The sequence below is a fragment of the Hemiscyllium ocellatum genome, chromosome 32 (genome assembly GCF_020745735.1).
Source record: "Hemiscyllium ocellatum isolate sHemOce1 chromosome 32, sHemOce1.pat.X.cur, whole genome shotgun sequence".
Classification (NCBI taxonomy): domain Eukaryota; kingdom Metazoa; phylum Chordata; class Chondrichthyes; order Orectolobiformes; family Hemiscylliidae; genus Hemiscyllium; species Hemiscyllium ocellatum.
This window is the reverse complement of record NC_083432.1, coordinates 4922963-4937334: the sequence shown is the minus strand read 5'-3', so window position 1 is coordinate 4937334 and position 14372 is coordinate 4922963. Positions and strand designations below refer to the sequence as shown.

General features: G+C 42.7%; 1 protein-coding gene across 1 annotated transcript in view; it reads right to left on the bottom strand.

The window, feature by feature from the left end:
• map3k3 (mitogen-activated protein kinase kinase kinase 3) overlaps window positions 1-14372 on the bottom strand; it is a 154376-nt gene that overhangs the window by 30324 nt on the left and 109680 nt on the right. Inside the window, exons 13-14 of the mRNA XM_060849071.1 lie at window positions 8688-8836; window positions 5206-5337 (exon numbers count right to left, since the gene is read on the bottom strand). Coding sequence (XP_060705054.1) covers window positions 5206-5337; window positions 8688-8836 — 281 coding nt within the window. The remainder of the gene's footprint in view (window positions 1-5205; window positions 5338-8687; window positions 8837-14372) is intronic.

Here is a 14372-nt window from a genome sequence, read left to right as displayed (position 1 = left end):
AAAAAGGAAATAGTGCAGGAATGTGGTGTTGTAACCATGACTTTGCCAAATGGGTTGATTGGCCTATGATAGTATATTTTCCTTGAGTAACCGAATTAGCTGTTTATTAATCCGGAAAGGAAAGTAAGTGACCATATATATTAGCAAGGCAGCTAAACCCAAGGCACTACAAGTGTAGTGTTTCCCACCCGCCCTCCTCCTCTAACCAAGTTAATAAGGTATGGTTCATTTCTAAACTTCCTTTATTGAATATAAGTTTATTGCTTGATTTTATAGCAATTGAATTAAGCTTTCTTGTTTAGTATTGTGTGGGTGTTCAGATTAGTGGGGTATGGATGCTAGGGCAGTTGCTTGCTCCTCCTGCAGAATGTGGCAGGTGGGAGACATGGCACACGTCTCCGCTGGCTACAGCTGTGGGAAGTGCACCCAACTCCCGCTCCTTGAAAACCGTGTTAGGGAATTGGAGCTGGAGCTGGATGAACTACGGATCATTCGGGAGGCTGAGGGGGTAATTGAGAGGAGTTACCGGGAGTTGGTCACTCCTAAGGCTCAGGACAAGGATAGATGGGTTACAGTCAGGGGGAGGAAAGGGGACAGTCAGACAGTGCAGAGATCCCCATGTGGACATTCCCCTCAGCAATAAGTATACCGTTTTGGATACTGTGGGGGGAATGACCTACCAGAGGAAAGCCATAGTGGTCAGTTCCTCTGGCACTGAGCCTGACACTGGGGCCCAGAAGGGAAGGGAGCAGATTAGAAAAGCGCTAGTGGTAGGAGATTCGATTGTTAGGAAAATTGACTGGAGATTTTGTGGTCAGGATCGGGATTCCCAGAAGGTTTCCCTGGTGCCAGGGTCCGGGACGTCTCCAATCAGGTGTATAAGATTCTGAAAGGGGAGGGCGAACAGCCAGAAATCGTGTTACATATTGGCACTAATGATATAGTCAGGAAAAGGATTGAGGATATAAAAAGTGATTTCAGGGAGTTAGGGTGGAAGCTGCAGAGCAGGATGAACAGAGTAGTGTTCTCGGGTTTACTACCGGTGCCACGAGATAGCGAGACGAGGAACAGGGAGCGGGCGCAGCTTAACATGTGGCTGCACAGCTGGTGTAGGAGGGAGGGCTTCAGATATGTAGATAATTGGGATGCCTTCTGGGGAAGGTGGGACCTGTACAAGAAGGACGGATTGCGCCTGAACTGGAAGGGGACCAATGTCCTGGGTGGAAGGTTTGCTTGAGTTGTTCAGGAGGGTTTAAACTAGTTTGGCAGGGGGGTGGGAACCTGAGCTACATACCGGAGGTGAGAGTTGATGGAGAAGAACCAACAGCAAGAGGTAGCACAGCCAGTGGGAAGGAATTTCCTGGGAAAGAACCAAGGGATCGGTTAAAGTGTGTTTGTTTTAATGCAAGGAGTATCAGGAATAAAAGTGAGGAGCTTAGAGCATGGATCAGTCCCTGGTGCTATGATGTTGTGGCTATAACATAGCCAGAAACTTTTTCCCAGGGCAGAACTTGTTTGGCAGAAAGTATAGAGGGGATGTCAGGGGTGGGTTCTTTATGCAGAGAGCTGAGAGAGCATGGAATGCGTTGCCAGCAGCAGTTGTGGGAGTGAGGTCATTGGGGATATTTAAGAGACTGCTGGACATGTGTATGGACACAGAAATCTGAGAGTTCGTACATTAGGTTTACCTCACATGAGGATCAGTGGTCGGTACAACATCATGGGCTGAAGGGCCTGTTCTGTGCTGTACTGTTCCATGTTCTATTAATCACCCCGATGCTTGCTGACCTACACTGCCTCCCAATCTGACACAGTGGATTTGCAAATTCTCATCATGGTTTTCAAATTCTTCTGCGGCTTTGTACCAGCTTCTCTCTCTGCAATTGTCAAACATATCCATGCTCCTACAGTACTTGCCTTGCGAGTATCTCCAATTTTAAAGTTACTCGAAAAACACTGTTGTGTTTTTAACCGTTTAGATTTAAACTTTGCAATCCTTCCCTGGGTTCCTGGTGCTGAGAGACATCAGTGCTCACCACTGAGCTACCGTGCCACCAAGGCCATGCCCAGGGTCGGCCAAGTTTTTGTTTGCCTGTGTCAGGCCCTCCTTAGTTTGGTGTCAAAGTATGTTTGATACAGCACCTGTGAAATACCTTGGAATGTTTCATGATAAATGCTCTATTTTGCTGCTGTTTACGGCTGGGACCAACAGTTGACGAGGTACTGATAGAGATTTAGAAGTAATTCATATCAATTCCCAACCAACTGGGAAATGCTGTGATTCCTTAAGAACATATTTTAAAACATCTTCTTTGATCTGTTCATCAATACATTGCCTTAAAGTGTGCGCTGAAAATATGAAACGATTATTTCCAGTCTGAACTGTCATGAACGTGTGACTTTCCTGTCAATTCTACTGCTGTAAATGACTCGGACTGATTTTTAGCTTATATTATGAAATTATTGCCAATCTCGATTGTGCCAGAAATATAACCCTGGTCTCGTCTGGAGATTCTGCTTGCATAATTCTGGTCGTGAGTGCAGAGATTACAAGTACAAACAAATTTACTGCACTTTAGGGACAAACAATTTCCACCCTACCTCCGCCTCAGAGGCAGCCACAGTAGTGTCAATATTCACTTCGTCAATTATTCTGTCACCTGGCTCTTTATATTAATCAATGCAAACTGCGTGTCAATGTTTTACTACCGTTACAAGCTTCATTGGAAAAACCTAAGAAAATTATCGAGAATGCTAAACTTCTTTAAGTTTCAGATGCTGCTTTATGGCATTCATTAAGCACTGCATATAGTATAATAAAACAAAAAATTGTGGAAGCTCTCAGATCAAACCCTTTGTCATCAAGCCGATTGACAAGGATTGTACTGTTGTCTGACAAAGTAACCTCGACACTGCGGAGGCCGAGTATCAGCTCTTGAACACACCTTTTCTATCCCACTGGACCCTGACATCACCATCAAGCACCAGGCTACTGTTTCCACAACCGTCACCAACCTCAGCTCATCTGGAGATCTCCTCCACCAGTGTCTCCCAGCCCATAACTTCTTCCCAAAACCTACAAACAGCCTCCAGCCACTTCCTTTTCACTATTACACATCCATCCCCAAACAGGATGGCCTCACAGCCGTCTGCTTCTTTCTAGAAAAAAAGGCCTGAACCATCCCCATCCACCACCACAAACCTTCTCCTCTCTTTTTCTGGTACACTGATGACCTCATTGGCACTTCTCCTTTCATTGTTTGGAAACACTTAACAATTTTGCTTCCAATTTCCACCCTACCTTCACCTTCATCTGGTCCATCTCTGACTCCTCCATTCCTCGATATCTGTGTTTCCATTTCCAGTTATCAATATCCAGTACAAACCCACCGACACCCACAGTTGCCTGGACTGTGTATCCTCACACCCGGCTTCCCGTTAAAAAAACTCAGTCCCATTTCCCAGTTTCTCAGTTTCTGTCATATCTGTCACCTTCCAGAGGGCACGCTCAGAAAGATTGAGGTTTTTCCTCAATCGAGGATTCTCTGCTCCCATGATTGACTGGACTCAGCCTTGTCTCACCCCTCCCACACTTTTGCCTTCATCTGTCCTCTTCCTTCTAACAATAGAAGATTCCCCTGGTTCTCCTAGTCTTTGCATCTAAAGGATTGTAAACTGCGATTTCTGTCACCTCAGCCTTGAAAAAAAAGTTTAATCGGGGTGGCACAGTGACTCAGTGGTTAGCACTGCTGCCTTCCAACCTCGGGCAACTGTGTGGAGTTTGCATATTCTCCCCGTGTCTGTGTGGGTTTCCTCTGGGTGCTCCAGTTTCCTCCCACAGTCCAAAGATGTGCAGGTTAGGTGAACTGGCCATAGTTTTCAGGGATGTGTAGGTTAGGTGCATTAGTCAGGGGTAAATGTAGGATAGGGGAATGGTTCTGGGTGGGTTACCCTTTGGGCCGAAGGGCCTGTATGTAGGCAGTAGGGATTCTATGAAGACACAAGACACATATTCTTTCACCACTCCACTTCACTCACCCCCTCCCCCCACCTTGTCAGCATTCTGCACGGGATATTTCCTCCAGGCCAGCCTGGTCCACTCCTTCTCCATTCCCAACACCTCTCACACTGCCATGGCACCTTCCCATGCAATCACAGAAGGTTAATACCTCCCTGTTCCTTCCTCCCTCCCTCCTCACTGTCCAAGGCCCCAAACGTTCCAGGTGAAGCGATGATTCACCTGCACTTCACTCAATTTCATCTACTGTATTGTCTGCTCATGTGGTCTTCTCTACTTTGGGGAGGCAAAAGCACAGGTGGTCAGGCAGCATCTGAGGAGCAAGAAAACTGACGCTTGGGGCCGGAGCCCTTCATCAGGAATGAGGCTAGGAGTCTCGGGGGTGGAGAGATAAATGGGAGGGAGGATGGGGCTGGGGTGATGGTACCTGAGAGTGCAATAGGTAGGTGGAGGTGGCGGTGAAGGTGATGGTGATAGGTTGGAGAGGAGGGTGGAGCAGATAGGTGAGAAGCAACCCATTGTCACTAAGTCCTATTATCACATTACCTGTGTTGTTTTAAGCACATCACCTGCTCAGCCCTTCTCTTTTGGCTTACTATCAATAATCCCATTGTCTGCCTACCCATTTCATCTCTCTCTCTCTCTGTGCTTCATCTCCACCTAGCCGCTCACCACTCCCACTTCACCGACCAGAACAGCTTCAGTAGAAACACCATTTTTCCCTAACCGTTATCAGTACTGCTGAAGAGTCACCACACTTGAAACGTAATTCTGCTTTCTCTCCACAGTGTGCTGCGTGAATTTCTTCAGCAATTTCTGATATTGAACATAGTATTACTGTTTTGAGTTTCATTCTTCATCTATTTGGTTTATACCTCTCAGTAACTTGAATTTATACTTTAGCCTGAATTATATAGTGTTTTCCATTTGACAGGAATACAATCGCAAGTGTGCAGCCTTAAAATCAAAACAGGTCTCTTGGCTCTGCCAGCCCATGTAAGAAAAGCAATAATTCGTCCCGTAATAAACCTCGGAGTAATGGTTGCCAATACAAGCCATCTGAAACAGAAAGTGCCTCATGCTCCCACAAACAACAGAACTTGGAATGAAGAGTACATTTTACAGAAAACGTTGTATGCCACAATTTCAAATAATCACCCAAGTTTTCCTGGCTTTTCTCTACTCACCCCAGGCATATACTCCATGAAAATGGAAAGAGTTTTCTCTGCTTTCTCACGGAGACAGCCATAGTATTGCACTATTCGCTCGTGCTGTAGGTTCTTCAGTAACTGAATCTCACACTCCAACGCGCTTACTTCCTAACAAGATCAAAACAGAAATCCTGTCAACGTTGCCTGTGATTCTCTATGCCAGTTCTTTCCTTATGCTGGCAATTGACTTTCATAAAGTATATTGATTGCAGATGTGTGAAACATATCCGTACAGACAGTGGAAAAACATCCATTAGGACCGTCATAATGGACTGGAAATTTCATGTTTTAAACAAAACATTTTGCCTCTAAATTTAGGATGAAGGGGACGAGTAACATGCAGAAATGGTGTACAGCAAATATTGAGCTCAAATGCAATTCTGTCAGCACTCAAACAACACTACATTTATTATTATTTCATTTCAATAATGTAGTCTGGAGTCATGCCAGACTGCAGGGAAAACCGAATAGCATTTTTAGTGTTATTGAAGGCTCTTAAAAAAATCAGATTTACATTTTAGTACTCTTGTGGTAAATTGTTAAACTTCAACATAAACATGTTTGCCTCTGTTATTTTTATCTGTATAGGCCATCATTGTGTAAAATAATTGTAATAGTCTCTGTGCTAGAACAATCCAAAAATAACATTGAAATGTCTCTCCCACACTGTGCTGAGTTAGCTGATCTCAACTAAGGAAAGGACAAACACCGTAGTGAGAGTATGGGAAAAATTACAGCCAAAACTCTCACTTCTTGAGGGTCATTTTGATTGTGGGTAATAGTGGAACACGATGACATTGATTCATACATTCATTATACGTCTCTCCTGACTTCATTTTAATTAACATCAATGGCAATGAGAATTAGGAAAAACGTACATTGTGTGAAAGAGAGCAAATCGATAATCATTCTGTTTAATTTGTTTTGGTGGTGCACAGATGAACTATTTAAGTGTCCAATGTCTCTAACCATTTTTGCAGGAGCTTAAAACTGTTAGAACTTGGGATCGCATCACAACCATGTCTGATATTTACTCTGGAAAGACAACATTGGGGGATTTGATTTTGCGTTAGTGTAAAGTGGGTCCTGGTGATTCCAAAGATTCCAGGAAAGCAGGAGCACTATATAGCATCCTGTGTTATTTTACTCAATAAAATAAAACTAAAATAAAATAAAATCAAAAAAGTGCATAACCTATAGTCAATCCATGTAAGATTCCATAAATCCCACTTTAGAAATAGAACCTGTCTGACTCAAGATTGGGACACAGACAGACTTTAACCTCACACCGTTAATGCATTGTCTGAGCTGGACTTTAACCTCACACCATTAATGCACTGTCTGAGCTGAGCTTTAACCTCACACCGTTAATGCACTGTCTGAGCTGGACTTTAACCTCACACCATTAATGCACTGTCTGAGCTGAGCTTTAACCTCACATCGTTAATGCATTGTCTGAGCTGAGCTTTAACCTCACACCGTTAATGCAGTGCCTGAGCTGAGCTTTAACCTCACACCATTGATGCATTGTCTGAGCTGAGTTTTAACCTCACACCGTTAATGCACTGTCTGAGCTGAGCTTTAACCTCACACCGTTAATGCACTGTCTGAGCTGAGCTTTAACCTCACACCGTTAATGCACTGTCTGAGCTGAGCTTTAACCTCACACCGTTAATGCACTGTCTGAGCTGAGCTTTAACCTCACACCGTTAATGCATTGTCTGAGCTGAGCTTTAACCTCACACCGTTAATGCACTGTCTGAGCTGAGACGACACATTTTGTGAGAAAACCTAAAGTTATCTTGAGAATGTGACTTAAAAGGAGTTCTGGGATTTACATAATAACCAACCAAAACTAGCAAACCATTCTAAAAGAGGAAAGACTTAATCTAAATTTGTTTAATATATTTCAGCTGCATGACACTAAACTTTTGCTATAAATTCTGTGCCTTATGGTCCTGCTCCACAACTACCTGAAGAAGCATCAGCACTTTGAAAGCTAGTATGTACACATAAACTGGTTGGACTATAACCTGGTGTTGTGTCAGTTTTAATTTTGTCCATCCCAGTCCAACATCAGCTCCTCCAACTCATGATCACCAAAAAGGCTGCGATGCAATTCTACATCAAATAATCTGCTGATAACCCTGTTATCCTGGGGATGGGCTTTTGCGAGCTAACAGACTCTGACTCCACTATGAGTCTCTTTAGAAGAAAGGCAAAACATCATCCTCCAACACAATCAAATGAAAGATTTGTATAAGTAGTTCTTATTGCTATAATGTCCACCAATGCTTTGCCTATTTACTGTGTACTTTTCCTCAGCCCGTCTTTATCATGACACAGGAAGTATCGAATACGTTTTCTCAGTTTTAAAAGGAAACAGCCCTCAGAGAGATAAAGTAACCATCCTGGGACACATAAATCACAATCATATAACAAAAAGAAACTAAATTCTCATGGGACTAAAATGTTAACTTCAAGTGTCACCTTTGTCCAAGAAAAAGGCAGAAAAATCACTTTTATTACTTAACATCTGTGACTCATTTGTCGTTTCTTAGTTCAGTCAACATAACCTTCTGTACACCTATATCAAGTGCTTGTTTTGCAAAGCCTGAACACTTCAGATGTGGGATTGTTAATGAAAATGGCCAACATGTTCCATCTCAAAGGCATGACTAACTTAATGTCAAACTCTCCAGCACACAGCTGAATAATGACGATTGCTATTTACTTGCATGCGCAGTGCTTTATTAACTTTCTCCCACAGAATACTTGACCTAACTGGAGAGAGGCACCAAGGTCCAAACTTAAAAAAGAGAGAGAAATTAGCAGGCAGTAGCTAAGTGACAACAGTGTTCAAAAATCTGAATATTGTAAACTTGAGGAAGAGGAGATTCAGAGGCAAAATTATGGGGAAGAAATAATTAACAGAAAATAATATGGCCAGTCTTGAGGCAAGGCTGTGAGACTACAAATACAGCATCACAGTAGAAGCTGAAGTGGAAGGGAGAAAATTCACAGCAACAACTATTATGACAGCAGTGTTGACATGGAGATAAGAAAGGTTTCTCCAGAGAGAGAGGTTAGAGCCTGGGCTAAAAGCTCAGAGACCTTTCTCGCCCATGGGTGGCTTGCTTGGATGAATGGGGAGTTGAGATAGGGTTAGGGTTACGACCCAAATCCCAATCTCTTCTGCAACCATCAAACACACACGTTTCTAGACAGACTGGAGTCAGGAGTGTTGCTCTGCCTCATTTGCTCATCACCACTTCAAGAATGGAAAGATGGCCAATTCCAGCACTCCTAATTGTATCCGGATTGAAATCATCCAGGTTGGCACAGATGGAGATCAAGCCCACAGGCTTTGAGGTACGACACCCAGCTGAGTTATACAGCACCAGTTTAACTAATACATTTTGCTATCAGACAACTGGACTGGAGGTCACAGGACTCACCTTGCTAGTCTCAAGGCTGTCAGGGTCAAACTGAACTTGTTTTGCAGCAAGTTCACGTCCTGTGTCTACATCGTAACAGAGGTAGACACGTCCGAAAGCCCCTTGTCCCAGCAGCTTTCCTCTCCTCCAGTTGGTAGGTGCACTTGGTGCTGTAATATTAACCGAAAGATTGAACCAATTCAATTTTGCTTTCAAAATTAAAATCAATTGTAGTTGGTAATTAGAGAGATACACGATGCTATCCAGAAGTGGAACAAACATTGCCGAAGCAAACCACTACACACATAATGAATTGCCACAGTGTGGAGAAGCAAGACATCTCCAGGAAGTGATTTCTGTGTTGCATGTGCAAAATAAACTATCAGCAATGGGATCTGATGTCATTTAAAGAACAGGCCTTGGTGCGGTTTTGTCTGCTTACCAAGTTTAAGCTCAGATAATTGTTTAATGCAAAACCATAGTAACTATGCATCCACAGCACTGCTGCCTGAGCAAACCCTCTCTGCTAATTGGGTCGTAATTCCCAGGAGGAGCTGAGTGGTAGTAAATAATGGGAGGCATTTGCCTAATTGGAATGATGCAGGTTCTTAGGATCATTTTGCTACATAAAATTAATCTTTGAAAAATAATCAGTTTTGTCAAGAGACTGGAAAGACTTTTATGATTAGCATTTGGATAACAATTTGCTAGCAATGCAAATATCCTGTTCTCTACGTGTTAGTCACAGAGTTGTTCCATCTTCAATACATTTGCACCAATAGAGACCACATGGTGGCATGGTAGATTTCAGGCTGCGTGTGTATGTGTACGGTGGGGGTTACTCAGTGATGCAGAACTCAGGTATACCAAGTGCAAAACCAAACATCTAGCAGCATATAATGTGCAAAAGACTGGTTGAGTGAAACAAAGGCCCTCCCCATAAACTCAGGTACAGCTTAGGTTAGAACCCCACAACAGCTGATATAAAAGTTATCTTTACAACTCCATCTAGATGGTGATGTCAAGCATGACAGATCTTGGGAATGAAGAAACTTTTATCAAATATCAACACAGAATTGAGTTTCTGGAGTTAATTGTTTCACAGCTTAGTTTGGACTAATATGCTGCGTTTACCTAATCCATATTGGTTATTATTAGAGATGTCTACTGAGAGCCTGGATTTCTCAAATCTCTTAAAGCTCATCCCATTATAAGTTGAAATGTTTGATTAGATTACTTACAGTGTGGAAACAGGCCCTTTGGCCCAACAAGTCCACGCTGACCCACCGAAGCGCAACCCACCCATACCCCTACATTTACCCCTTACCTAACACTATGGGCAATTTAGCATGGCCAATTCACCTGACCCGCACATCTTTGGACTGTGGGAGGAAACCGGAGCACCCGGAGGAAACCCATGCAGACACGGGGAGAACGTGCAAACTCCACACAGTCGGTCGCCTGAGTCGGGAATTGAACCCGGGTCTCAGGCACTGTGAGACAGCAGTGCTAACCACTGTGCCAAAATTTGCTTCCCACTCCAAAATAGTAACTGGAGTTGAAGCTTATTAAAGATTAGTTTACAGTTGGCCATGAAACAGCACTGCCTGTGCATTGTCTCTCCACATCTGTTCACTTGAAACTGATTGTATTCTCCTGAATGCGATATTTTAGTCTTCAGAGCAGCAAGTTCACACTGTGAACTTGGGAAACTTCTAAGTGCCGACATTGCTTTCATATAATCTAAACTCTGCACACAAATGCCAGACATCCAAAATACGGTCTGCGCCTGCAAAACCTCGTCACTTATACTTCAGAAGCCTGTTTTGCCATTCAGTAAGACTGCCCAACTCCATCTACTTTTGTCCAGTATCCCCTTAATACTGTTGGCTAGCAAATCCCCATCAATCTCAAATTTAAAATTAACTAATGTAATACCAGTTGTTGTAGAGAGCAAAAGGTCTTGAACCTCTGCTACCCTTTACAGAGAAACATTCCTTAATTTCATTTCTGAAAGATCTGATTAATTTTCATACCTTCCCTACATTTGCCAGTCAATAGACATAGTTTCTCTTTTTCAACTCAATCTATTTCTCTAACATTACAAAAATATAAACTGAATCCCAGGGAAGAATACTTCAGTTCGAGTCTCCCTTGGCCTTTCTCTGTGGATGGAAGTCAGAGGAAGGCAGCATTCATCAGTTGTGGGCCCACTGGTGCCTCGCCAGGCAGATTCTTAACGTGGGTACAAGTGTAAGTATAATTGCTGCTGGGGACAATGGGATCCATCCTTAACCTTTTTTTGTCTTTCATGCCAGTTCTTTGTTCAGTTACAAAATGTCTGTAACACTTGATATAGCATCTGCAAGTATTAAGACCTGTGGCCTGTGCTTCCCACTGGTGACAGCTGATGTGGCACAGAGGGGACTTCTTTAGCAAGTCTTTGAAGCATTTGGATAGGGACCTCCTGTTCTGTTTACCAGCAGTCAGCACTCCATGCAACACCTTAGTCAGGTGACTGTCATCTATCTGGGGTTAGCTTTGCAGCCGGACGGTCTAGATGCTGCTGATGTTGTCTGTTTCCAGGACTTCAATGTTTATGATATTGTTCTGCCAAAAGATGCTGTTGTACATTGCAAATATGGCTGACTGTGGCTAAGAGAACATACCAAAGTTCATTGACGAGCTTTTCCTGTGTCTTTGTGTAAGCCTGAAGATCCTTGAGGCTGAAAAGACCTCCCACTAGACTATAGTTTATGTAAACCCTCTCCTCAAGATCTTCCAAAGTTTCCTTCAGCAACATCCTGAAGATGATGGTGAATACATTTCTGCTTCATTCACCTGGAGATTTGGAAGATGCTGCTGTAAATTTGTTTGTGCTGAGTTTATGTAATAAAAGCAAAATACTTCGGACTCTGGAGATCCGAAAAATAAAGTGCCGTGAGAACCAAGGAGATTTTTTTTCCAATGTCCTGATTATGTAATCTCTCCCTATCATTTTGATCTTGGATTCCAAGAACCATTCTGATAAATCTACACTGTACTTCCTCCACAGTCAATAGAATTTTCTTACTGTAGTGCTCAGACATATTCTAGATGTGGTCCAACTAGAAATCAATCACTCCCCTACAGGATTAAAGTTATCTGGATTTAATGACGAGCATTATATTCACAAGCTGAATGTTTCTGCAGCTGTTAATGATGTTTGATTGACATATGTACCAGGCTACCAAGCATCTTTAAGCAAATGTAATTTGCAATTCATTTTGTCCATTGGAAAGTACCACGACTGATTGTTTACAGATTAAAGTGGATGATCTTGCACTTGCTCAGATTGAAATAAGTAAAACTTTAGCAAATGGATTCCATTTAGCTTACTAAATTATGTCCATACTTTTAGGTTTCCATCTACATTGCTTAAATTGTGTCATAAATGTGGACAATCATGTGGTTTTTACCTTATTAATCAACGATTAATAAAAAGGGGAATAATTGAGGCTCTAAAATAACTACTGTGGGATACCACTAACTATGTCCTGCCAATTAGAGCACCGATTATTATCCCTACTCACTGTCATCTGTCATTCAAACAATTCCTTCACCATAGTATTTGCTTGTTTTAAAAATAGCTTTCATCATTGACACACCAAAAGTGACAAGTTCCCAATTGCTCTCGTTAGTTCTATTCCTGCCACAGAGAAGGCTAAGGATAGCAGATGTTCTCAACAACATCTTCTGCACTCCAAGCAATGTAGCACCATGACTTGAAACCTATATTGCTGTTCGTTTATGGTTGTGGTGTCAAAATCCTGGAGCTCTCTTCCCAATAGACTGTGCAGCAGCTCAAGGTGAGAGTTCATTATCACCTTCTCAAGTGGAATTATGGAGGCACAAAAATGCTGGCCTAGTCAGTGTCACCCAATGATTGAAGAAATTTTAAAAGCTCATTTAAAAGCAGATAGGATCAAGCAAAGCCCTTATGCCTTCTATAGGTACATCAGGAATAAAAGAATAATAGATTTAGATTAAGGCCAATTAAAGATAGGATGGAAAGTTATGTGTGGAATCTGAGGACATAGGGGAAGTGCTTAATGAATACTTTTCATCAGTATTCACATTGGAAAAGGGCAATGTTAGTGAGAATACAGAGATACAGGCTACAAAGTTTAGATGGGATTGAGGCTGACAAAGAGGAGGTTTTAGCAATTTTGGAAGATCTGAAAACAGATAAGTCCCTGGGCCAGATGGGATTTACCCTCGGATTCTCTGGGAAGCCAAGGAGATTGCAGAGTCTTTGGCTGCCATCTTTATGTCATCATTATTGACAGGAGTAGTGCCAGAAGTCTGGAGCATAGCAATCGTTGTTCCCTTGTTTAAGGAGGGGAGTCGGGACAACCCTGGTAATTATAGGCCAGTGAGCCTCACTTCGGTTGAGGGTAAGGTGTTGGAAAAGATTATAAGAGATAGGAATAGAAAGGAATAATTTGATTAGGGATAGTCAACATGGTCTGGTGAAGGTTAGGTCATGCCTCACTAACCTTATTGAGTTCTTCGAGAAGGTGACCAAACAGGTGGATGAGGGGAAAGCGGTTCATGTGGTGTTTGATAAGGTTCCACATGGTAGGCTATTGCACAAAATATGGAGTTTTGGGATTGAAGGTGATTTATCGGTTTGGATCAGAAATTGGCTAGCTGAAAGACACAGGGTGGTGGTTGATGAGAAATGTTCATCCTAGAGTTTAGTTACCAGTGGTGTGCCACAAGGATCTGTTTTGGGGCCACTGCTGTTTGTCATTTTTATAAATGATCTGGATAAGGGCGTAGAAGGATGGGTTAGTAAATTTACAGATGACACCAAGATAGGCAGAATTGTGGGTGGTGCCAAAGGATGTTGTGGGTTACACGGGGACATAGATAACATGCAGAGCTGGGCGGGGAGGTGGCAAATGAAGTTTAATGCGGAAAGGTGTGAGGTAGTTCACTTTGGAAGAAGTAACAGGAATGCAGAGTACTGGGCTAATGGTAAAATTCTTGGCAGTGTAGATGGACAGAGAGATCTCGGTATCCTGATGCATAAATCCCTGATAGTTGCCACCCAGGTTGATAGTGTTGTTACGGCGATATATAGTATGTTGGCGTTTATTGGTCGGGGGATTGAGTTTCAGAGCCACCAGGTCATGCTTCAGCTGTACAAGACACTGATGCGGCCACACCCGGAGTATTGTGTCCAGTTCTGGTCACCACATTATATGAAGGATGTGAAAGCTTTGGAAAGGGTTGAGAGGAGATTTACCGGGATGTTGCCTGGTATGGAGGGAAAGTCTTACGAGGAAAGACTGAGGGATTTGAGGCTGTTTTTGTTGGAGAGAAAAGGGTTGAGAAGTGACCTAATCAAGACGTATAAGATAATCAGAGGGTTAGATAGGTGGACAGTGAGAGCCTTGTTCCTCAGATGGTGAAGGCTAACATGAGGGGACATAGCTTTACATTGAGTGGTGATATATATAGGACAGATATCAGGGGTAGTTTCTTCACTCAGAGTAGTAGAGGCGTGGAATGGCCTGCCTGCAACAGTAGTAGATTCGCCGATGTTAAGGGATTTTAAATGATCATTGGACATACATATGGATAACAAAGAAATGGTGTAGTTCAGATGGGCATCAGATTATTTTCACAGGTCGGCGCAACATCGAGGACCGATGGGTG